The 25,851-nt window shown below is 50.7% G+C and overlaps 1 protein-coding gene across 1 annotated transcript in view; it reads right to left on the bottom strand.

Annotated features, from left to right (window-relative positions):
- TARBP1 (TAR (HIV-1) RNA binding protein 1) overlaps positions 1-25,851 on the bottom strand; it is a 55,642-nt gene that overhangs the window by 5,794 nt on the left and 23,997 nt on the right. Inside the window, exons 14-24 of the mRNA XM_038761398.1 lie at positions 21,407-21,559; positions 19,333-19,526; positions 17,466-17,703; positions 17,190-17,378; positions 15,522-15,709; positions 15,366-15,437; positions 9,590-9,713; positions 8,647-8,757; positions 8,368-8,517; positions 7,184-7,270; positions 155-351 (exon numbers count right to left, since the gene is read on the bottom strand). Coding sequence (XP_038617326.1) covers positions 155-351; positions 7,184-7,270; positions 8,368-8,517; positions 8,647-8,757; positions 9,590-9,713; positions 15,366-15,437; positions 15,522-15,709; positions 17,190-17,378; positions 17,466-17,703; positions 19,333-19,526; positions 21,407-21,559 — 1,703 coding nt within the window. The remainder of the gene's footprint in view (positions 1-154; positions 352-7,183; positions 7,271-8,367; positions 8,518-8,646; positions 8,758-9,589; positions 9,714-15,365; positions 15,438-15,521; positions 15,710-17,189; positions 17,379-17,465; positions 17,704-19,332; positions 19,527-21,406; positions 21,560-25,851) is intronic.

The following is a 25,851-nucleotide window of genomic DNA, read 5'->3' on the forward strand; positions in this document are numbered from 1 at the left end:
AATACGACTGATTGATTGAGGCCGGTCACCACACCGGCACGGGCTGCCCGGGGTGGGCTTGGGGAGGGTCCCAAATTGAGCGGGCCACCCCAAAACCGCTGCCAGTTGCCGCCCTCTCCGCGGAGGGCGGGGAAGGGGACGGGACGGACCCTACCCCGCTCCGTGGGTGTTTTCCACTTGCTGGAGGCTCGACTCGATGGCGGGCATCAGAGCCTGGCAGTCCTCCGGGCACCACGTCTTGCACAGACCCCAGATCTTCTTCAGCGTCACCAGGGCGTACAGCCGGACGCGGAAGTTGTGGCTGAAGCACCACTGCAGGGCAACCACCAGGCCTTTCTTCAGCTGAGCTCTCTAGGGCAGAGGAAGAGATAAGGTGCCTTTTATTATTAATAATAATAATAATAATGGCATTTGTGAAGCGCTTACTATGTGCCAAGCACCGTTCTAAGCACTGGGGCGGAATACAAGGCGATCGGGTTGCCCCACGTGGGGCTGACGGCCTTAATCCCCATTTTCCAGATGAGGTAGCTGAGGCCCAGAGAATAATAATAACAATGGCATTTATGAAGCGCTTACTATGTGCCAAGCACCGTTGTAAGCACTGGGGCGGAATACAAGGCGTGGGCTGACAGCCTTAATCCCCATTTTCCAGATGATGAGGTACCTGAGGCCCAGAGAATAATAATAATGGCATTTATTAAGCGCTTACTATGTGCCAAGCACTGTTCTAAGCACTGGGGCGCAATACAAGGCGATCAGGTTGCCCCATGTGGGGCTGACGGCCTTAATCCCCATTTTCCAGATGATGAGATAGCTGAGGCCCAGAGAATAATAATAACGATGGCATTTATTAAGCGCTTACTATGTGCCAAGCACCGTTCTAAGCACTGGGGCAGAATACAAGGCGATCAGGTTGCCCCACATGGGGCTGACAGCCTTAATCCCCATTTTCCAGATGATGAGGTAGCTGAGGCCCAGAGAATAATAATAATGATGGCATTTATTAAGCGCTGACTATGTGCCAAGCACTGTTCTAAGCACTGGGGCGGAATACAAGGCGTGGGCTGACAGCCTTAATCCCCATTTTCCAGATGATGAGGTAGCTGAGGCCCAGAGAATAATAATAATGGCATTTATTAAGCGCTTACTATGTGCCAAGCACCGTTCTAAGCGCTGGGGCGGAATACAAGGCGATCGGGTTGCCCCACGTGGGGCTGACAGCCTTAATCCCCATTTTCCAGATGATGAGGTAGCTGAGGCCCAGAGAATAATAATAATGGCATTTATTAAGCGCTTACCATGTGCCAAGCACTGTTCTAAGCACTGGGGCGGAATACAAGGCGATCGGGTTGCCCCACGTGGGGCTGATGGCCTTAATCCCCATTTTCCACATGAGGTAGCTGAGGCCCAGAGAATAATAATAACGATGGCATTTATTAAGCGCTTACTATGTGCCAAGCACTGTTCTAAGCACTGGGGCGGAATACAAGGCGATCGGGTTGCCCCACGTGGGGCTGACAGCCTTAATCCCCATTTTCCAGATGATGAGGTAGGCCCAGAGAATAATAATAATGATGGCATTTATTAAGCGCTTACTATGTGCCAAGCACTGTTCTAAGCACTGGGGCGGAATACAAGGCAATCATCAGGTTGCCCCACGTGGGGCTGACAGCCTCAATCCCCATTTTCCAGACGAGGTAGCTGAGGCCCAGAGAATAATAATAATGATGGCATTTATTAAGCGCTTACTATGTGCCAAGCACTGTTCTAAGCACTGGGGCGGAATACAAGGTGATCGGGTTGCCCCACGTGGGGCTGACAGCCTTAATCCCAATTTTCCACATGAGGTAGCTGAGGCCCAGAGAATAATAATAACGATGACATTTATTAAGCGCTTACTATGTGCCAAGCACCGTTCTAAGCACGGGCGGAATACAAGGCGATCGGGTTGCCCCACGTGGGGCTGACAGCCTTAATCCCCATTTTCCAGATGATGAGGTAGCTGAGGCCCAGAGAATAATAATAATGATGGCATTTATTAAGCGCTTACTATGTGCCAAGCACTGTTCCAAGCACTGGGGCAGAATACAAGGCGATCGGGTTGCCCCACGTGGGGCTGACAGCCTTAATCCCCATTTTCCAGATGATGAGGTAGGCCCAGAGAATAATAATAATGATGGCATTTATTAAGCGCTTACTATGTGCCAAGCACTGTTCTAAGCACTGGGGCGGAATACAAGGCAATCATCAGGTTGCCCCACGTGGGGCTGACAGCCTCAATCCCCATTTTCCAGACGAGGTAGCTGAGGCCCAGAGAATAATAATAATGATGGCATTTATTAAGCGCTTACTATGTGCCAAGCACTGTTCTAAGCACTGGGGCGGAATACAAGGTGATCGGGTTGCCCCACGTGGGGCTGACAGCCTTAATCCCAATTTTCCACATGAGGTAGCTGAGGCCCAGAGAATAATAATAACGATGACATTTATTAAGCGCTTACTATGTGCCAAGCACCGTTCTAAGCACGGGCGGAATACAAGGCGATCGGGTTGCCCCACGTGGGGCTGACAGCCTTAATCCCCATTTTCCAGATGATGAGGTAGCTGAGGCCCAGAGAATAATAATAATGATGGCATTTATTAAGCGCTTACTATGTGCCAAGCACTGTTCCAAGCACTGGGGCAGAATACAAGGCGATCGGGTTGCCCCACGTGGGGCTGACAGCCTTAATCCCCATTTTCCAGATGATGAGGTAGGCCCAGAGAATAATAATAATGATGGCATTTATTAAGCGCTTACTATGTGCCAAGCACTGTTCTAAGCACTGGGGCGGAATACAAGGCAATCATCAGGTTGCCCCACGTGGGGCTGACAGCCTCAATCCCCATTTTCCAGACGAGGTAGCTGAGGCCCAGAGAATAATAATAATGATGGCATTTATTAAGCGCTTACTATGTGCCAAGCACTGTTCTAAGCACTGGGGCGGAATACAAGGTGATCGGGTTGCCCCACGTGGGGCTGACAGCCTTAATCCCAATTTTCCACATGAGGTAGCTGAGGCCCAGAGAATAATAATAACGATGACATTTATTAAGCGCTTACTATGTGCCAAGCACCGTTCTAAGCACGGGCGGAATACAAGGCGATCGGGTTGCCCCACGTGGGGCTGACAGCCTTAATCCCCATTTTCCAGATGATGAGGTAGCTGAGGCCCAGAGAATAATAATAATGATGGCATTTATTAAGCGCTTACTATGTGCCAAGCACTGTTCCAAGCACTGGGGCAGAATACAAGGCGATCGGGTTGCCCCACGTGGGGCTGACAGCCTTAATCCCCATTTTCCAGATGATGAGGTAGGCCCAGAGAATAATAATAATGATGGCATTTATTAAGCGCTTACTATGTGCCAAGCACTGTTCTAAGCACTGGGGCGGAATACAAGGCAATCATCAGGTTGCCCCACGTGGGGCTGACAGCCTCAATCCCCATTTTCCAGACGAGGTAGCTGAGGCCCAGAGAATAATAATAATGATGGCATTTATTAAGCGCTTACTATGTGCCAAGCACTGTTCTAAGCACTGGGGCGGAATACAAGGTGATCGGGTTGCCCCACGTGGGGCTGACAGCCTTAATCCCAATTTTCCACATGAGGTAGCTGAGGCCCAGAGAATAATAATAACGATGACATTTATTAAGCGCTTACTATGTGCCAAGCACCGTTCTAAGCACGGGCGGAATACAAGGCGATCGGGTTGCCCCACGTGGGGCTGACAGCCTTAATCCCCATTTTCCAGATGATGAGGTAGCTGAGGCCCAGAGAATAATAATAATGATGGCATTTATTAAGCGCTTACTATGTGCCAAGCACTGTTCCAAGCACTGGGGCAGAATACAAGGCGATCGGGTTGCCCCACGTGGGGCTGACAGCCTTAATCCCCATTTTCCAGATGATGAGGTAGGCCCAGAGAATAATAATAATGATGGCATTTATTAAGCGCTTACTATGTGCCAAGCACTGTTCTAAGCACTGGGGCGGAATACAAGGCAATCATCAGGTTGCCCCACGTGGGGCTGACAGCCTCAATCCCCATTTTCCAGACGAGGTAGCTGAGGCCCAGAGAATAATAATAATGATGGCATTTATTAAGCGCTTACTATGTGCCAAGCACTGTTCTAAGCACTGGGGCGGAATACAAGGTGATCGGGTTGCCCCACGTGGGGCTGACAGCCTTAATCCCAATTTTCCACATGAGGTAGCTGAGGCCCAGAGAATAATAATAACGATGACATTTATTAAGCGCTTACTATGTGCCAAGCACCGTTCTAAGCACGGGCGGAATACAAGGCGATCGGGTTGCCCCACGAGGGGCTGACGGCCTTAATCCCCATTTTCCAGATGATGAGGTAGCTGAGGCCCAGAGAATAATAATAATGATGGCATTTATTAAGCGCTTACTATGTGCCAAGCACTGTTCCAAGCACTGGGGCAGAATACAAGGCGATCGGGTTGCCCCACGTGGGGCTGACAGCCTTAATCCCCATTTTCCAGATGAGGTAGCTGAGGCCCAGAGAATAATAATAATAATGATGGCATTTATTAAGCGCTTACTATGTGCCAAGCACCGTTCTAAGCACTGGGGCGGAATACAAGGCAATCGGGTTGCCCCACGTGGGGCTGACAGCCTTAATCCCCATTTTCCAGATGAGGTAGCCGAGGCCCAGAGAATGAGAATAATAATGATGGCATTTATTAAGCGCTATGTGCCAAGCACTGTTCTAAGCGCTGAGCACTATTCTAAGCGCTGAGATATGATGGCATTTATTAAGCGCTTACGATGTGCAAAGCACTGTTCTAAGCGCTGGGGAGGTTACAGGGTGATCAGGTTGTCCCACGGGGGGGCTCACAGTCTTCATCCCCATTTTACAGATGAGGGAACTGAGGCCAGAGAAGTGAAGTGACTTACCCAAAGTCACACAGCAGGCAAGCGGCAGAGTCGGGATTTGAACCCATGACCGCTGACCTGTATGTCTGTACATATTTGCACATAGTAAGCGCTTAATAAATGCCATCATTATGATTATTATATTTATTACTCTATTTATTTACTTATTTTACTTGTACATACCTATTCTGTTTATTTTATTTTGTTAGTATGTTTGGTTTTGTTCTCTGTCTCCCCCTTTTAGACTGTGAGCCCACTGTTGGGTGGGGACTGTCTCTATATGTTGCCAACTTGTACTTCCCAAGCGCTTAGTACAGTGCTCTGCACACGGTAAGCGCTCAATAAATACGATTGATTGATTGATTGATTCCTAAACCCATACTCTTTCCACTAAGCCCCACTGCTTCTCTTTTGAACGCTACCCCGGCCCCGACAGCGCTCCCGCACGGCGTCCCCACCATCCCTGCCGACGGCAGGAGTCCGAGGCTGCCTGGGGCTGGGGTGGGGATCCCTCATCATCATCATCAATCATATTTATTGAGCGCTTACTGTGTGCAGAGCACTGTACTAAGCGCTTGGGAAGTACAAGTTGGCAACATCCCTCCTATGGCCTTCTCAACTTGGGGGTCCCCGGAGGGACGGTTTTCCACAGTCCCGCCGCCCGCGCAGATCCCACAACCGCCCATTCACCCGGGAGGAAAAGCCCACCCTAAAGCGGGAAAACGAAAGGCTGTGTGACCTTGGGCAAGTCACTTAGCTTCTCTGTGCCTCAGTTACCTCACCTGTAAAATGGGGATGAAGATTGCGAGTCCCACATGGGACAATCTGATCACCTCGTATTCTCCCCAGCGCTTAGAACAATGATTTGCACATAGTAAGCGCTTAACAAATGCCATCATTATTATTATTATAAGAAGTATTATTTTCAGATTTCCAGGGAATTACTAGAAACGTGAAACATTGAGCCTGGACATTTCCCAAGTAGTCTTCCTTTTTTATCCCCAAGCAATTACCATCGCAGCCTCATCCTGAATGAAACGTGAAACATCGAGCCTGGACATTTCCCGAGCAGTCTTCCTTTTTTAATCCCCAAGCAATTCGCACTTAAACCATCTCAGCCTCATCCTGAATGAAACGTGAAACATCGAGCCTGGAAGTTTTCCTAGCAGTCTTCCTTTTTTATCCCCAAGCAATTCGCACTTAAACCATCTCAGCCTCATCCTGAATGAAACGTGAAACATCGAGCCTGGACATTTCCTGAGCAGTCTTCCTTTTTTATCCCCAAGCAATTAGCACTTAAACCATCTCAGCCTCATCCTGAATGAAATGTGAAACATCGAGCCTGGACATTTCCCTAGCAGTCTTCCTTTTTTATCCCCAAGCAATTACCATCGCAGCCTCATCCTGAATGAAACGTGAAACATCGAGCCTGGACATTTCCCGAGCAGTCTTCCTTTTTTTATCCCCAAGCAATTCACACTTAAACCATCTCAGCCTCATCCTGAATGATACGTGAAACATCGAGCCTGGACATTTCCCGAGCAGTCTTCCTTTTCTTTCCCCAAGCAATTCGCACTTAAACCATCTCAGCCTCATCCTGAGTGAAACGTGAAACATCGAGCCTGGACATTTCCCGAGCAGTCTTCCTTTTTTTTATCCCCAAGCAATTCGCACTTAAACCATCTCAGCCTCATCCTGAATGAAACGTGAAACATCGAGCTTGGACATTTTCCTAGCAGTCTTCCTTTTTTATCCCCAAGCAATTACCATCTCAGCCTCATCCTGAATGAAACGTCAAACATCGAGCCTGGACATTTTCCTAGCAGTCTTCCTTTTTTATCCCCAAGCAATTAGCACTTAAACCATCTCAGCCTCATCCTGAATGAAATGTGAAACATCGAGCCTGGACATTTCCCTAGCAGTCTTCCTTTTTTATCCCCAAGCAATTACCATCGCAGCCTCATCCTGAATGAAACGTGAAACATCGAGCCTGGACATTTCCCGAGCAGTCTTCCTTTTTTTATCCCCAAGCAATTCACACTTAAACCATCTCAGCCTCATCCTGAATGATACGTGAAACATCGAGCCTGGACATTTCCCGAGCAGTCTTCCTTTTCTTTCCCCAAGCAATTCGCACTTAAACCATCTCAGCCTCATCCTGAATGAAACGTGAAACATCGAGCCTGGACATTTCCCGAGCAGTCTTCCTTTTTTTATCCCGAAGCAATTCGCACTTACCATCTCAGCCTCATCCTGAATGATGACGTCCAGGTGAAACAGCACCGACAGATACGTACAAATGCTCGTTTTAAAGTTTTCTTCCCCCTGCAAGGACATCAACAGGGTTCAGTCTGAGCAGGTGTGGGTGGCTCACGGGGGCCCGGCCCCCACGGCGATGTCAGCCTCCACTTCCCTCCTCCCGGGGCTCTGGGACCAGACCTGGAAGTGTCCGGTCAGGACCAAAAGACCCCACGTGATGGTTTCCGGACTTCTCGGCTGGAGGAAGTCGCTCCCCTCCCGGTTCTCAAACCCCTACAATCACCGACATCCTTCTCGTCTGCACCCTCATGATGCTTATTGCCTAAGCAAGAAGCTTAGACTGTGAGCCCACTGTTGGGTAGGGACCGTCTCTATATGTTGCCAACTTGCACTTCCCAAGCGCTTAGTACAGTGCTTAGCACGCAGTAAGCGCTCGATAAGTACGATTGAATGAATGAATGAATAAGCACTTAGTACAGTGCTCAAGCGCTTAGTAATAATAATTAGTAGTAGTAGTATTGGCTCACTATGCCAAGCAGCGTTGTCAGTGCTGGGGGAGATACAAGGTAATCGGGTTGTCCCACGTGGGGCTCGCAGTCTTAATCCCCGTTTTCCAGATGAGGGAACTGAGGCCCAGAGAGGTAAAGTCACCCAGCTGCCAAGTGGTGGAGCCGGGATTTGAACCCATGACCTCTGACTCCAAAGCCCAAGCTCTTTCCACTGGGCCACACTGCTTCTCTACAGTACAGTACTTTGTGCGGGAACTGAGCCCCAGAGAGGTTAAGCGACTCACCCAAAGCCACACAGCTGCCAAGTGGCGGAGCCGGGATTAGAACTCACCACCTGACTCCCAAGCCTGGGCTCTTTCCAATAAGCCACGCTGCTTCTCTACAGTACAGTACCTTGCAGCGTGGCTCAGTGGAAAGAGCCCGGTCTTTGGAGTCGGAGGTCATGGGTTCAAGTCCCGGCTCCGCCACTTGGCAGCGGGGTGACTTTGGGCAAGTCACTTCACTTCTCTGGGCCTCAGTTCCCTCACCTGGAAAATGGGGATGAAGACTGTGAGCCCCCCGGGGGACAACCTGATTAACCTGTAACCTTCCCAGCGCTTAGAACAGCGCTTTGCACAGAGTAGGCGCTTGAGAAATGCCATCATTACTACTTACGGAACGGAAGCAGTCCCAGAACTTGGGGAAGAACTGGGGGCATCGGTGAAGGATCAAAATAATCATCCACTGAACGGCGTATTTCACGGAGGCCTGACTGCTGACGGCCGCGGCCTGGAAAACCTTGTCGACGACCCCGCTGAGGAAGTCCTGAAAGGAGCCCCATCGGACCCGTCAACCCGGTGCCCGTTTCCCCGGGCGCCAACCCGCCCCCGTCCAACCGACGCGGGCCCGGGGACGCGGCGGCCGGACGGCCGGACGGGCCGTGCTCGGACTCACCTCGTCCAGCTTGGGGAAGAGGACAAGCAGCACCTGCCATACCCGGTTCTGGATTCGGTGCTGGAGAGAGTTGGCGTAGTAGTGGCTTCTAGAACCGGACACCACGGCCTCCTGAAAGCAAAGTTGACGCTTTGCTGGGCGAAGCCCCCGCCTCCCCCCCGGCCCTCCCTCCTGACACGCCATCTCCTTCTCCGGCCAATTTTATCGTCCCTCCTGCTAGACGGGGACCCCCCCCGAGGGCGGTAATTACGTCGGCTAAACCTAGGGATCCCCCCACAGCGCTCCGCACGCCGCAGACGCCCGGTCCGGCGCTGTAATAATGACGACGGCATTTATTAAGCGCTCGCTACGTGCAAAGCACCGTTCTAACAAGGTGATGCGGTGGTCCCACGGTCCCACAGATCGCTGGCGATCTGCATCATCGTCAGTCGTATTTATTGAGCGCTTACTATGTGCAGAGCACTGTACTTGGGAAGTACAAATTGGCAACATCTAGAGACAGTCCCTACCCAACAGTGGGCTCCCAGTCTAAAAGGGGGAGACGGAGAACAAAACCAAACATACTAACAAAATAAAATAAATAGAATAGGTATGTACAAACAAAATATAGAGTAATAAATCTGTACAAACATATATACAGGTGCATATATAAGTCACAGCCTTAATCCCCATTTTCCAGATGGGGGAACTGAGGCGGCTCGCCCCAAGTCACCCAGCTGACAGGTGGCGGAGCCGGGATTTGGACGCTTGGACCGCTGACTCTTTCCGCGGAGCCACGCCGCTGCGCGCGGCGTGGACGCTCAGTCCAGAGCCCAGCCCTCCCGGCGGTAATTCCCCCCGCCCCGGAGGGCCTCAGTCTGCCTCCTCCCCACCCATCCCTGGGGCTCCTGGGATGGTGCTAACTGTCAGGAAGAAAGGCTCGGGCCGTCCCACGTCACTTCACTTTCTCCAGAAGGCCGGCCGCCAGCTCTTGGACGAATAATTTGGACGCCGGGCGGCGGGCCCCGTCCAGCAGGCAGAGGAACTTGACGGCGCAGACTCTCACGTAACGGTCGTCTCGGTGAGCGCTAGAAAACAGGAAGGGGACACGGGGAGGTGACCCTCCAGGCGCCCAACCAACGGGCATCCCCTTCCCGGGGACGCGGGCCGGTCCGAGGAACGGACTCTCCCAAATCCACCTGGCCGTCTGCCGCCTCCGGGATACACACGGCGGGAGCGGGAGCCAGCCGCGTTAGCCGAATAATCGTGCCATGATTCGCTCCGGAAGCGTGCGGGACTCGGCCCCGGTGCCCGCGGCTCTAGCTCCCCGGGGTCAGGCCCGGTGCCAACCCCGCCAGCCTGTCCTCATTCATTCATTCCATCGTATTTACTGAGCGCTTACTGTATGCAGAGCACTGGACTAAGCGCTTGGGAAGTCAATCAATCAATCATCTTTGTTGAGCGCTTACTGTGTGCAAAGCACTGTACTAAGCGCTTGGGAAGTACAAATTGGCAACATATAGAGACAGTCCCTACCCAACAGTGGGCTCACAGTCTAAAAGTCTAAAACGCTTGTCAGCTGTGTGACTCTGGGCAAGTCATTTCACTTCTCTGGGCCTCAGTTCCCTCACCTGCAAAATGGGGATGGAGACTGGGAGCCCCATGGGGGACAACCTGATCACCCTGCAACCTCCCCAGCGCTTAGCACTGTATAAATGTATGTGCATATTTATTACTCTATTTATTTATTTTACTTGTACATATCTATTCTACTTCTTTTATTTTCTTAATGTGTTTGGTTTTGTTCTCTGTCTCCCCCTTCTAGACTGCGAGCCCACTGTTGGGTAGGGATTGTCTCTATATGTTGCCAACTTGGACTTCCCAAGTGCTCTGCACACAGTAAGCGCTCAATAAATACGATTGATTGATTGATTAGCACATAGCAAAGCGCTTCATAAATACCATCATCATCATCATTATTATATCTGACCTCATTTTCAGATGTACGCTGCATACCTTTACTACTACTTTCTAAAGATCCCACTCAACTTGGTAAACTATTGATACGATTGTTTGTTTCCCTGCCCGACCCGTCCGCCCTGGGGAGGCAGAGGAAGCCAGCAGAAAGAGCCCCGGGCCTCGGAGTCGGAAGGACCTGGGTTCTAATTCCGCATCTGCCGTTTGCTGTGTTAACTGGGGCAAATCACTTTACCTCTCTGGGCCTCAGTTCCTTCACCTGTAAAATGGGGGTGAAGTCTGTGAGCCCCACGTGGGACAGGATCCGGGTCCAACCCGAATACCCGTATCCACTCCAGAGCTCAGTACGGTGCCTGGCTCTTGGCGAACGCCTGACAAATACCGTAAACAAAAAAGAAAATCGGGCTAAACTCCTTTCATTCTCAGTGAGTCCAGTCGCCCACCCCCGGGTGGAGGTCCACGTGGAAGTCCACGTTGGCAACATATAAGAGACGGTCCCTACCCAACTCACAGTCTAGAAGTGCCCCTCGGGCACTCGGTGGCATTTCCCGCTATATTTCTCATATATTTCTGTATATATGTTTGTACATAACTCGGTGGCACTTCCCGCTATATTTCCCATATATTTCTGTACGTACGTCTTGGTACAGTGCTGAGCGCCCGCTATATTTCTCATATATTTCTGTATATACGTTTGTACATAACTCGGTGGCATTTCCCGCTATATTTCCCGTATATTTCTGTACGTACGTCTTGGTACAGTGCTGAGCGCCCGCTATATTTCTCATATATTTCTGTATATACGTTTGTACATAACTCGGTGGCATTTCCCGCTTTATTTCTCATATATTTCTGTATATATGTTTGTACATAACTCGGTGGCATTTCCCGCTATATTTCCCATATATTTCTGTACATATGTTTGTACATAACTCGGTGGCATTTCCCACTATATTTCCCATATATTTCTGTACATATGTCATCATCATCAATCGTATTTATTGAGCGCTTACTGTGTGCAGAGCACTGTACTAAGCACTTGGGAAGTACAAATTATGTCTTGGTACAGTGCTGAGCGCCCGCTATATTTCTCATATATTTCTGTATATATGTTTGTACATAACTCGGTGGCATTTCCCACTATATTTCCCATATATTTCTGTACATATGTCATCATCATCAATCGTATTTATTGAGCGCTTACTGTGTGCAGAGCACTGTACTAAGCGCTTGGGAAGTACAAATTATGTCTTGGTACAGTGCTGAGCGCCCGCTATATTTCTCATATATTTCTGTATATATGTTTGTACATAACTCGGTGGCATTTCCCACTATATTTCCCATCTATTTCTGTACATACGTCTTGGTACAGTGCTGAGCGCCCGCTATATTTCTCATATATTTCTGTATATATGTTTGTACATAACTTGGTGGCACTTCCCGCTATATTTCCCATATATTTCTGTACGTACGTCTTGGTACAGTGCTGAGCGCCCGCTATATTTCTCATATATTTCTGTATATATGCTTGTATATAACTCGGTGGCATTTCCCGCTATATTTCCCATCTATTTCAGTACATACGTCTTAGTACAGTGCTGAGCGCTTAGTCCAGTGCTCTGCACACAGGAAGCGCTCAATAAATACGATTGATGATGATACGTCTGTACGTATTTATTACTCTATTTTATTTGTACGTATTTATTCTATTTATTTTATTTTGTTAACCTGTTTTGTTTTGTTGCCTGTCTCCCCCTTCTAGACTGTGAGCCCGCTGGCGGGCAGGGACCGTCTCTACATCATCATCATCATCATCAATCGTATTTACTGAGCGCTTTCTGTGTGCAGAGCACTGGACTAAGCGCTTGGGAAGTCCACGTTGGCAACATATAAGAGATGGTCCCTACCCAACTCACAATCTAGAAGTGCCCCTCGGGCACTCGGTGGCATTTCCCGCTATATTTCTCATATATTTCTGTATATATGTTTGTACATAACTCGTTGGCATTTCCCGCTATATTTCTCATATATTTCTGTATATATGTTTGTACATAACTCGGTGGCATTTCCCGCTATATTTCCCATATATTTCTGTATATATGTTTGTACATAACTCGGTGGCATTTCCCGCTATATTTCCCATATATTTCTGTACATATGTCATCATCATCAATCGTATTTACTGAGCGCTTACTGTGTGCAGAGCACTGTACTAAGCGCTTGGGAAGTACAAATTATGTCTTGGTTAAGTGCTGAGCACCCACTATATTTCTCATATATTTCTGTATACATGTTTGTACATAACTCGGTGGCATTTCCCGCTATATTTCCCATATATTTCTGTACGTACGTCTTGGTACAGTGCTGAGCGCCCGCTATATTTCTCATATATTTCTGTATATATGTTTGTATATAACTCGGTGGCATTTCCCGCTATATTTCCCATATATTTCTGTACGTATGTCTTGGTACAGTGCTGAGCGCCCGCTATATTTCTCATATATTTCTGTATATATGCTTGTATATAACTCGGTGGCATTTCCCACTATATTTCCCATCTATTTCAGTACATACGTCTTAGTACAGTGCTGAGCGCTTAGTCCAGTGCTCTGCACACGGTAAGCGCTCAATAAATACGATTGATGATGATGATACGTCTGTACGTATTTATTACTCTATTTTATTTGTACAGATTTATTCTATTTATTTTATTTTGTTAACCTGTTTTGTTGCCTGTCTCCCCCTTCTAGACTGTGAGCCCGCTGTCGGGCAGGGACCGTCTCTACATCATCATCATCATCATCAATCGTATTTATTGAGCGCTTACTATGTGCAGAGCACTGTACTAAGCGGTTGGGAAGTCCAAGTTGGCAACATATAGAGACAGTCCCTACCCAACAGTGGGCTCACAGTCTAAAAGCATGTTGCCAGCTTGGACTTCCCAAGCGCTTAGTCCAGTGCTCTGCCCACAGTAAGCGCTCAGTAAATACGATGGAATGAATAAATGAATTTCCCCCACCAGTCTCCATCTGGGGCCTAATCAGGGGAGGAGAAGACCATGGCAGCCTACGCTCTCCTATCCCAGACCCCCACACCACTCTGAAGGGCAAATCGCTTTAATTGCCTCAGTTGCCCTTTTTTTTTTTTGACCCTTAGAAAAAGGATCTGATTATGGTCGATTGTTTTTAGACTTTGCCTATTCGCACTGGTACTTAAACGGCACAATTATTCTTGCTACTGGAAAATTTCGTTTCTTCTGCCCTTCTAAACTTTCTCACCTCCAAAAAACGCTGGTCCGAGATTAACAGCAATAATGGCGCTTATTAAGCGCTTATTATGTGCAAAGCACTGTTCCAAATGCTTAGTCCAGTGCTCTGCACACAGTAAGCGCTCAATAAATACGACTGATTGATTGATTGTTCTAAGCACTGGGGAGGTTACAAGGTGATCAGGTTGTCCCACAGGGCTGGGGGGGCTCACAGTCAATCCCCATTTTTACAGATAATAATAATAATAATGTTGGTATTAAGAGCATACTATGTTCAAAGCACTGTTCTAAGCGCTGGGGAGGTTGCAAGGTGATCAGGTTGTCCCACGGGGGGCTCGCGTTAATCCCCATTTTCCGGATGAGGGAACTGAGGCCCAGAGAAGTGAAGTAATAATAATAATAATAATAATAATAATGATGGCATTTATTAAGTGCTTACTATGTGCAAGGCACTGTTCTAAGCACTGGGGAGGTTGCAAGGTGATCAGGTTGTCCCACAGGGGGCTCACATTAATCCCCATTTTCCGGATGAGGGAACTGAGGCCCAGAGAAGTGAAGTAATAATAATAATAATAATAATAATAATAATAATAATAATGGCATTTATTAAGTGCTTACTATGTGCAAGGCACTGTTCTAAGCGCTGGGGAGGTTGCAAGGTGATCAGGTTGTCCCATGGGGGGCTCACACTAATCCCCATTTTCCAGATGAGGGAACTGAGGCTCAGAGAAGTGAAGTAATAATAATAATAATAATAATAATAATAATAATAATAAAACAGCATTTATTAAGTGCTTACTATGTGCAGGGCACTGTTCTAAGTGCTGGGGAGGTTGCAAGGTGATCAGGTTGTCCCACGGGGGGGGCTCACAGTCTTCATCCCCACTTTCCAGATGAGGGAACCGAGGCCCAGAGAAGTGAAGTGACTCGCCCAGAGTCACCCAGCTGACAATCGGTGGAGCCGGGACTTGAACCCGTGACCTCGGACTCCAAAGCCCGGGCTCTTCCCACGGAGCGCACGAAGGCGGCCGGCGGCGGCGGGGTCCGCGGGGCGGGAGGCCTCCGGGGAGAAGCAGCGCGGCTCGGTGGAAAGAGCCCGGGCTTTGGAGTCAGAGGTCAGGGGTTCGAATCCCGACTCCGCCACATGTCTGCTGTGGGACCGTGGGCAAGTCACTTCACTTCTCTGAGCCTCTGTTACCTCATCTGTAAAATGGGGATTAAGACTGTGAGCCCCACGTGGGACCACTTAATCACCTTGTATCCTCCCCAGCGCTTAGAACAGTGCTTTGCATCATCATCATCATCAATCGCATTTATTGAGCGCCTACTATGTGCAGGGCACTGTACTAAGCGCTTGGGAAGTACAAATTGGCAACATATAGAGGCGGTCCCTATAGTAAGCGCTTAACAAATGCCATCGTTAGTATTATTATTATTCTTTTCACCAGAGGAAAGGTCCTGCCCCTTGGGGCAAGGCCTCCCCGGAGACACTGACCTCTCGGTGACCACGTTGGCTGCGCACTCGCTCCCCAGGCTGCCGATGAAGGCCTGGACGTCCTGGACGAGCCTTCGGAGGGAACGGCGGCGGGTCAGGAGGGGCGGCGGACCCCCCGCCCCACGGCCGGCGAAGCCCCCCGCGCTCCGGCTCTACCTCTGGTCCCGCCGGAACACCGGCCCGAAGACGCAGGCCTCGGCCACGAGCCCCACGTAATCCCGGGCGTAAGACAGAGGGTCTTCCGGGGACCCCGCGGAGGCCAGCCAGGACCGGCAGCAGTGGCTGATGAGCACGTTGAAGACTCCGGTCCTGGTGGACGACATCCCCGTCATCTCGCTGGCGATCTGCGTCATCATCAATCGTATTTAGTGAGCGCTTACTGTGTGCAGAGCACTGGACTGAGCGCTTGGGAAGTACACATTGGCAACATACAGGGACGGTCCCTACCCAACGGTGGGCTCACAGTCTAAAAGGGGGGGAGACAGAGAACAAAACCAAACATACTAACAAAATAAAATAGAATAGATATGTACAAATAAAATAAATAGAGTAATAAATATGTACAAACATATATCCATATAGACAGGTGCTGTGGGGAAGGGAAGGAGGTAAGATGGGGGGGATGGAGAGGGGGACGAGGGGGAGAGGAAGGAAGGGGCTCAGTCTGGGAAGGCCTCCTGGAGGAGGTGAGCTCTCAGCAGGGCCTTGAAGGGAAGGGAGGAAGGGTCACCGCCTCCTTAATCAATCAATCGTATTTACTGAGCGCTTACTGTGTGCGGAGCACTGGACTAAGCACTTGGGAAGTACAAGTTGGCAACATTTGGAGACAGTCCCTACCCAACAGTGGGCTCACAGGATTAATAATAATAATAATAATGGCATTTCTCCCCCTTTTAGACTGTGAGCCCACTGTTGGGTAGGGACTGTCTCTCTATGTTGCCAATTTGTACTTCCCAAGCGCTTAGTCCAGTGCTCTGCACACAGTAAGCGCTCAATAAATACGATTGATGATGATGATTTATTAAGTGCTTGCTATGTGCAAAGCACTGTTCTAAGCGCTGGGGAGGTTACAAGGTGATCAGGTTGACCCATGGGGGGCTCCCAGTCTTAACCCCCATCTTACAGATGAGGTCACTGAGGCCCAGAGAAGGGAAGTGGCTCGCCCCAAGTCACCCAGCTGACAGTTGGCGGGGCTGGGATTTGAACCCACGACCTCGGGCTCTTTCCACTGAGCCACGCTGCTTCTCCGAAGTCTCGGCCCCTCGGCCTTCCGTGCTCCCCACGGCCCGGAGCCCTTCTCAGCCCCCTCTCCACCCCCCTCATCTTACCTCCTTCCCTTCTCATATGTTTGTACATATTTATTACTCATTTATTTATTTCACTTGTGCATATCTATTCTATTTATTTTATTTTGTCAGTATGTTTGGTTTGGTTCTCCGTCTCCCCCTTTTAGCCTGTGAGCCCACTGTTGGGTAGGGACTGTCTCTATACGTTGCCGACTTGGACCTCCCAGGCGCTTAGTCCAGTGCTCTGCACACAGTAAGCGCTCAATACATACGATTGATTGATTGATTGATTGACTGTCTCTAGATGTTGCCGACTTGGACTTCCCAAGCGCTTAGTCCAGTGCTCTGCACACAGTAAGCGCTCAATAAATACGATCGATTGATTGATTCTGCGGGAAGTCCTCCCCCCCGCCGCCTGCTGCCTCAGTCTCCCCAACCTGATGGTGAGAAGCGCAATGATAAACGCTCCCAGCCACGAGGCCGGCTTCCCTCGGCCGGTCCCCTGCTCTCTCCGTCCCCGTCCCCGGCGTCCGCTCACCTCCTTGAGCCGGGCGTGGGCCCGGCCCTTCCGCCGCGCGGCCACAGCGAGGACTCGGCTGTCGAAAGCGAACCCGACGAAGGCCTCGAGGTTGGGCCAGAACACCAGCTGGGCGCTGCTCGAAGACGCCACGATCTTCCAGGCCGCGTCCAGGGACCGGACGCAGAGGGCTTCGTGGGAGCTCAGGAGCTGAAAGGGAAGCGGGGGCGGCGGGTGACTGGGGGGCCGCCCCCCGCCCCCACCGGGAGCCCCCCGGCTCCGCTCCCCGCTCCTCACCTCGGGGACCAGGATCCTCATGGAGCCGAAGACGGGGAGGACGCGGTCCGGCGGGAGGACGGCCAGGGCTTCCAGCGCCGCCCGCAGCGGCGCCTCCGGGGGGGTCCCGGCCCCGGGGGCCGCAGCCTGGCCGCGCCACGGCCGGCTTAACGCGAAACGGCGGCAGACCCACTGGTCGTGGACGTACTGGGCGACGCATTTTCCCCAGCCCTGGGAGGGCGACGGTTCTTCGAGAGAACTACGGCAAAAACAAAGGCGTCGCCTGCAGCCTGGGTCTCCGTTTCTTCCCAATCAATCGATCTACACATCCGGCAGAAACTCCTCACCCTGGGCTTCCGGGCTGTCCATCCATCCCCTCGCCCCCTCCTACCTCACCTCCCTTCTCTCCTTCTCCAGCCCAGCCCAGCCCGCACCCTCCGCTCCTCCACCGCTAAACTCCTCACCGTTAGGCCTCGTTCTCGCCTGTCCCGCCGTCGACCCCCGGCCCACGTCCTCCCCCGGGCCCGGAATGCCCCCAATCCCTCTGCCCACCCGCCAAGCTGGCTCTCTTCCTCCCTTCAAGGCCCTACTGAGAGCTCACCTCCTCCAGGAGGCCTTCCCACACTGAGCCCCTTCCTTCCTCTCCCCCTCGTCCCCCTCTCCATCCCCCCCATCTTACCTCCTTCCCTTCCCCACAGCACCTGGATATATGGATATGTGTTTGTACAGATTTATTACTCTATTTTACTTGTACATATCTATTCTATTGATTTTATTTTGTTAGTATCTTTGGTTTTGTTCTCTGTCTCCCCCTTTTAGACTGTGAGCCCACTGCTGGGTAGGGACTGTCTCTATATGCTGCCAACTTGGACTTCCCAAGCGCTTAGTCCAGTGCTCTGCACGCAGTAAGCGCTCAATAAATACGATTGATGATGATGATGATGACTGTCTCTATATGTTGCCAACTTGGACTTCCCAAGCGCTTAGTCCAGTGCTCTGCACGCAGCAAGCGCTCAATAAATACGATTGATGATGATGACTGTCTCTATACGTTGCCAACTTGGACTTCCCAAGTGCTTAGTCCAGTGCTCTGCACGCAGCAAGCGCCCAATAAATACGATTGATGATGATGATGATGATGACTGTTTCTATATGTTGCCAACTTGGACTTCCCAAGCTCTTAGTCCAGTGCTCTGCACGCAGTAAGCGCTCAATAAATACGATTGATGATGATGATGACGACTGTCTCTATATGTTGCCAACTTGGACTTCCCAAGCGCTCAGTCCAGTACTCTGCATGCAGCAAGCGCTCAATAAATATGATTGATTGATTGATTGATTCCCGGTGACCGAGAAGAACCGAGCCACTGCTCCTTGGAAAGAGCAGCCCACCCTCCGCCCACCCCAACACCCGCAGGTCGGGACGCCCCCAGTTCCTGGCGGGCAAGCCAATCGCAGGGTACCCGCTTTCCCACCCGGATCTCGGGAACGCCGCCCCGGTGACAAATCCAGACCGCGGGGTCACCGGGGGGGCCGGGTCACGAGACCCGAACGGGCACCTGACTGTTTTGGCTTTAAAACTAAGGTGAGATGTCCATCATCATCATCACCATCATCATCAATCGTATTTATTGAGCGCTTACTATGTGCAGAGCACTGTACTAAGCGCTTGGGAAGTCCAAATTGGCAACATCTAGAGACAGTCCCTACCCAACAGTGGGCTCACAGTCTAAAAGGGGGAGACAGAGACCATCTGTACAAACATATATACATATATACAGGTGCTGTGGGGAAGGGAGGGAGGTAAGATGGGGGGATGGAGAGGGGGAAAGATGTCCATCTTTCTCCGCCGTCCCGTCCCTCTCGGCCCCCCGGCTCCGGGCCGCACCTGCTCCGCTCCCTGGGCCAACGGGGCTTCTCCGGCCTCCGGTCGAACTGGGCCGAGGCCACGAACGTCCGCAGGGTCCCGTCCGCGTCCAGGGCGTCGAGGCTGCGCCGGGGCGGCCGCTCCGCCGCCTCGCACACCGCGGCCAGGCAGGCCATGCTGACCGCTTTCTGGACCTGCTCTCCCAGGGCGGGGGCCTGGGGGCCGCAGGCGGAGAAAGCCCGTCGGCTCCCAAGCGCTTAGTCCGGTGCTCAATAAATACGACAACGAACGAATGAATGGACCAATCCAACCCCCGCCTAGGAGGCCGCGGAGGCCACGACGTGGCCTCGCGGAAAAAGCCCAGGCCTGGGCGGCGAAGGACCCGGGTTCTAATCCCGGCTCCGCCACACGTCTGCGGCGTGCCCTCGGGCAAGGCGTTTCACTTCCCCGGGCCTCGGTTCCCTCGTCTGTAAAATGGGGGTTAAGACTGTGAGCCCCACGGGGGACAGGGACCGTGTCCAACCTGCGCTTAGAAAAGTGTTGGGCACATCGTAAGCGCTTAACAAATACCCTGATTATCATTATTCCCTTCCCTACAGCACCTGTATATATGTTTGTACATATTTATTACTCTATTTTAATTGTCCATATCTATTCTATTTATTTTATTTTGTTAGTATGTTTGGTTTTGTTCTCTGTCTCCCCCCTTTTAGACTCTGAGCCCACTGTTGGGTAGGGACTGTCTCTATGTGTTGCCAACATGTACTTCCCAAGTGCTTAGTCCAGTGCTCTGCACACAGTAAGCGCTCAATAAATACGATTGATAGATTGATTATTGTTATTTCGAGCTTTCTGCGGGACACCAAAGTTGGCCCTTGGCCACGGGAACGAGGGTCGCCAGCCCCCAGGGTCTCCGGGAGCGTGTGGGATCCAGCACCCGGCGGTTTCTGGGCCGTGCTGGTTTTCACCGCCCTGAACCCTGCGGTGATAATAATAATAATAATAATAATGGCATTTATTAAGCACTTACTATGTGCAAAGCACTGTTCATTCATTCATTCAGTTGTATTTACTGAGCGCTTACTGTGTGCAGAGCACTGTACTAAGTGCTTGGGAAGTTAAATGCTTACTATGTGCAAAGCACTGTTCATTCATTCATTCAATCGTATTTACTGAGTGCTTACTGTGTGCAGAGCACTGTACTAAGTGCTTGGGAAGTTAAGCCCTTACTATGTGCAAAGCACTGTTCATTCATTCATTCATTCAATTGTATTTACTGAGCGCTTACTGTGTGCAGAGCACTGTACTAAGTGCTTGGGAAGTACAAGTTGGCAACATATAGAGACGGTCTCAACCCGACAGCGGACTCACAGTCTAGAAGGGGGAGACAGACGACAAAACAAAGCATATTAACTAAATAGAATAAATAGGTACAAATAGAGTAATAAATACGTACAAACATATCTACGTACATACTGTTCTAAGCGCTGGGGAGGTTACAAGGTGATCAGGCCGTCCCACGTGGGGCTCACGGTCTTGATGCCCATTTGACAGGTGAGGGAACTGAGGCCCAGAGAAGCAAAGTGACTTGCCCAAAGTCACACAGTTGGCGGGGCTGGGATTTGAACCCACGACCCAGACCGTGGGGCTCATGGTCTGAGAAGCAGCGTGGCTCAGTGGAAAGAGCCCGGGCTTTGGAGTCGGGGGTCATGGATTCGAATCCCGGCTCCGCCAATTGTCAGCTGGGTGACTTCTTTGGCCAAGTCACTTCTCCGGGCCTCAGTTCCCTCATCTGGAAAACGGGGATGAAGACTGTGAGGGGACAACCTGATCTCCTTGTAACCTCCCCAGCGCTTAGAACAGTGCTTTGAGCATAGCCAGCGCTTCATAAATGCCATTATTATTCTTCTAGACCATGAGCCCACTGTTGGGTAGGGACTGTCTCTATGTGTTGCCAGCTTGTACTTCCCAAGCGCTTCGTCCAGTGCTCTGCACACAGTAAGCGCTCAATAAATACGATTGATGATTGATTGAGCCGCGCGGCGATGGGGCCCGGATCTCTCCCGGGCCCGCCGTGCCCGGCCCGCAGACTCACCCCGCCGCCGTCCGGCTTGTCCCGCAGGTGTCGGACGGCCGCCGATTTCAAAGGAGGGAGCCAGCTGCCGGGGGCCGCGGCCCCGCCGGGGTGCAGGGTCGCCAGCTCCCCCAAAACCCCCAGGTACAGGCGGCAACGGTCCAGATCCGGGAGCTGCGAGGAGGACAAGGGGCCGTTCAGGCCATCGCTCAATCCCCCTCCCCGGCCATCCCATCGCCCCCGCTCCTTCACTGGGCTGCCCGCGCTGTTTGTCTTCGGAAGCGGCCGGGACGCGTCTCCCCCGCCCCTCAAAAACCTCCGCGTCGAACGGAAAGTCTTCACCGCCGGCTTTAACGCAGTCCAAACTCGTCTGGCTACTCTTCGACGGCAACCCAGCCCGCCCGCTCGGCTCCCCCCGGGGCCGAACCTCCTCGCCGGACCCCCATCTCGCCCACCCCGTCGCCGACCCCTGGCCCACGGCCTGCCTCTTTTTCTGGACCCTCCTCAAATCTGACAGATTTGACGAATCTTGTCCTTCCCAAGCGCTCAGTACAGCGCTCTGCATACAGTAAGCGCTCAATAAATACGACTGATTGAATCTCCCGGACCCTTCAAAGCCTTCTTGAAGGCCCCGGACCCCCATCTCGCCCACCCCGTCGCCGACCCCTGGCCCACGGCCTGCCTCTTTTTCTGGACCCTCCTCAAATCTGACAGATTTGACGAATCTTGTCCTTCCCAAGCGCTTAGTACAGTGCTCTGCACACAGTAAGCGCTCAATAAATACGACTGATTGAATCTCCCGGACCCTTCAAAGCCTTCTTGAAGGCCCCGGACCCCCATCTCGCCCACCCCGTCGCCGACCCCTGGCCCACAGCCTGCCTCTTTTTCTGGACCCTCCTCAAATCTGACAGATTTGACGAATCTTGTCCTTCCCAAGCGCTTAGTACAGTGCTCTGCACACAGTAAGCGCTCAATAAATACGACTGATTGAATCTCCCGGACCCTTCAAAGCCTTCTTGAAGGCCCCGGACCCCCATCTCGCCCACCCCGTCGCCGACCCCTGGCCCACGGCCTACCTCTTTTTCTGGACCCTCCTCAAATCTGACAGATTTGACGAATCTTGTCCTTCCCAAGCGCTCAGTACAGCGCTCTGCACACAGTAAGCGCTCAATAAATACGACTGATTGAATCTCCCGGACCCTTCAAAGCCTTCTTGAAGGCCCCGGACCCCCATCTCGCCCACCCCGTCGCCGACCCCTGGCCCACGGCCTGCCTCTTTTTCTGGACCCTCCTCAAATCTGACAGATTTGACGAATCTTGTCCTTCCCAAGCGCTCAGTACAGCGCTCTGCACACAGTAAGTGCTCAATAAATACGACTGATTGAATCTCCCGGATTCTTGAAGGCCCATCTCTTCCAGGAGGCCTTCCCTGACTAAGCGCCCCCCTTTCTTCTTCTCCCACCGCCTTCTGCGTCACCCTGACTCGCTCCCTCTCTTTGTCAATCAATCAATCAATCGTTATTTATTGAGTGCTTACTGTGTGCAGAGCACTGTACTAAGCGCTTGGGAAGTCCAAGTTGGCAACATACAGAGACAGTCATCATCATCAATCGTATTTATTGAGCGCTTACTATGTGCAGAGCACTGTACTAAGCACTTGGGAAGTACAAGTTGGCAACATATAGAGACGGTCCCTACCCAACAGTGGGCTCACAGTCCCCACTGCACTTATGTACACGACTTGTCTTTTTTTTATTAATGATAATAATAATGATCGCATTTATTAAGCGCTTACTATGTGCAAAGCACTGTTCTAAGCGCTGGGGAGGTTACGAGGTGATCAGGTTGTCCCACGGGGGGGTCACAGTCTTCACCCCCATTTTCCAGATGAGGGAACTGAGGCCCAGAGAAGTGAAGTGACTTGCCCAAAGTCACACAGCTGACAACTGGAGAAGCAGCATGGCTCAATGGAAGGGGCCCGGGCTTTGGAGTCAAAAATAATAATAATGATGGCATTTATTAAGCGCTTACTATGTGCAAAGCGCTGGGGAGGTTACAAGGTGATCAGGTTGTCCCATGGGGGGCTCATAGTCTTCACCCCCATTTGACAGATGAGGGAACTGAGGCCCACAGAAGTGAAGTGACTTGCCCAAAGTCACCCAGCTGACAGTTGGCGGAGCCGGGATTTGAACCCAGGACCTCGGACTCCAAAGCCCGGGCTCTTTCCACGGAGCCACGCTGCTTCTATTTTAATACAATAAATGATCGTCTCCCCGCCTCTAGGCTGTAAGCTCGTTGTGGGCAGGGAATGCGTCTGTTTGTCGTTCTACTGTCCTCTTCCAAGCACTCAGTACAGTGCTCTGTAAACAGTAAGCACTCAGTAAATACGACAATGAATGAATGGAAAGAACTCAGGCTGTGGGTCTCTACCCCAGAACTTGCCACAGTGCTCAGCCCATCGCAAGCGCTAAATACCATTCTATTTTTAATAATAATAACGATGGCATTTATTAAGCGCTTATTATGCTCTGAGCGCTGATAATGATGGCATTTATTAAGCGCTTACTACGTGCCAAGCACTGTTCTAAGCGCTGATAACGATGGCATTTATTAAGCGCTTACTATGTGCCAAGCGCCGTTCTAAGCGCTGATAATGATGGCATTTATTAAGTGCTTACTACGTGCCAAAAGCTGCTCTAAGTGCTGATAATGATGGCATTTATGAAGCGCTTACTACGTGCCAAGCGCCGTTCTAAACGCTGATAATGATGGCATTTATTAAGCGCTTACTATGTGCCAAGCACTGCTCTAAGCGCTGATAATGATGACATTTATTAAGCGCTTACTACGTGCCAAGCACTGTTCTAAGCGCTGATAATGATGGCATTTATTAAGCGCTTACTATGTGCCAAGCGCCGTTCTAAGCGCTGATAATGATGGCATTTATTAAGCGCCTACTACGTGCCAAAAGCTGCTCTAAGTGCTGATAATGATGGCATTTATGAAGCGCTTACTACGTGCCAAGCGCCGTTCTAAGCGCTGATAATGATGGCATTTATTAAGCGCTTACTATATGCCAAGCGCCGTTCTAAGCGCTGATAATGATGGCATTTATTAAGCGCTTACTACGTGCCAAAAGCTGCTCTAAGTGCTGATAACGATGGCATTTATTAAGCGCTTACTATGTGCCAAGCGCCGTTCTAAGCGCTGATGATGGCATTTATTAAGCGCTTACTACGTGCCAAAAGCTGCTCTAAGTGCTGATAATGATGGCATTTATGAAGCGCTTACTACGTGCCAAGCGCCGTTCTAAACGCTGATAATGATGGCATTTATTAAGCGCTTACTATGTGCCAAGTGCCGTTCTAAGCGCTGATAATGATGGCATTTATTAAGCGCTTACTATGTGCCAAGCACTATTCTAAGTGCAGATAATGATGGCATTTATTAAGCGCTTACTACGTGCCAAGAACTGTTCTAAGCGCTGATAATGATGGCATTTCTTAAGCGCTTACTATGTGCCAGGAGCTGTTCTAAGCGCTGATAATGATGGCATTTATTAAGCGCTTACTACGTGCCAGGAGCTGTTCTAAGCGCTGATAACGATGGCATTTATTACGTGGTTACTATGTGCCAAGCGCTGCTCTAAGCGCTGATAATGATGGCATTTATTAAGCGCTTACTACGCGCCAAGCACTATTCTAAGCGCAGATAATGATGGCATTTATTAAGCGCTTACTATCTGGCAAGCGCTGCTGTAACCGCTGATAATGATGGCATTTATTAAGCGCTTACTATGTGCCAAGCACTGTCCTAAGTGCTGATAATGATGGTGTTTATTAAGCGCTTACTACGCGCCAAGCACTATTCTAAGCGCAGATAATGATGGCATTTATTAAGCGCTTACTATCTGCCAAGCGCTGCTGTAAGCGCTGATAATGACGGCATTTATTAAGCACTTACTATGTGCCAAGCACTGTCCTAAGTGCTGATAATGATGGCGTTTATTAAGCGCTTACTACGTGCCAAGCGCCGTTCTAAGCGCTGATAATGATGGCATTTATTAAGCACTTACTACGTGCCAAGAATTGTTCTAAGCACTGATAATGATGGCATTTATTAAGCGCTTACTATGTGCAAAGCACTGTTCTAGGCACCAGGGAGGTCACAAGGTGATCAGGTTGCCCCACGGGGGGCTCCCAGTCTTCATCCCCATTTTCCAGATGAGGTCACTGAGGCCCAGAGAAGTGAAGTGACTCGCCCAAAGTCACCCAGCTGACAACTGGCGGAGGCGGGATTTGAACCCATGACCCGTGACTCCCAAGCCCGGGCTCTTTCCACTGAGCCTTAGCGCTTAGGGCAGTGCTCGGCAAATAGGAAGCGCTTAATAAACGCCATCATTATTATTTTTACTCTCATCGAACTCTGGAAACCGACCAACGCAGCAAGATCTGGTCGCGGCTGTT

The sequence above is a fragment of the Tachyglossus aculeatus genome, chromosome 19 (genome assembly GCF_015852505.1).
Source record: "Tachyglossus aculeatus isolate mTacAcu1 chromosome 19, mTacAcu1.pri, whole genome shotgun sequence".
In the NCBI taxonomy this organism is placed as follows: Eukaryota; Metazoa; Chordata; class Mammalia; order Monotremata; family Tachyglossidae; genus Tachyglossus; species Tachyglossus aculeatus.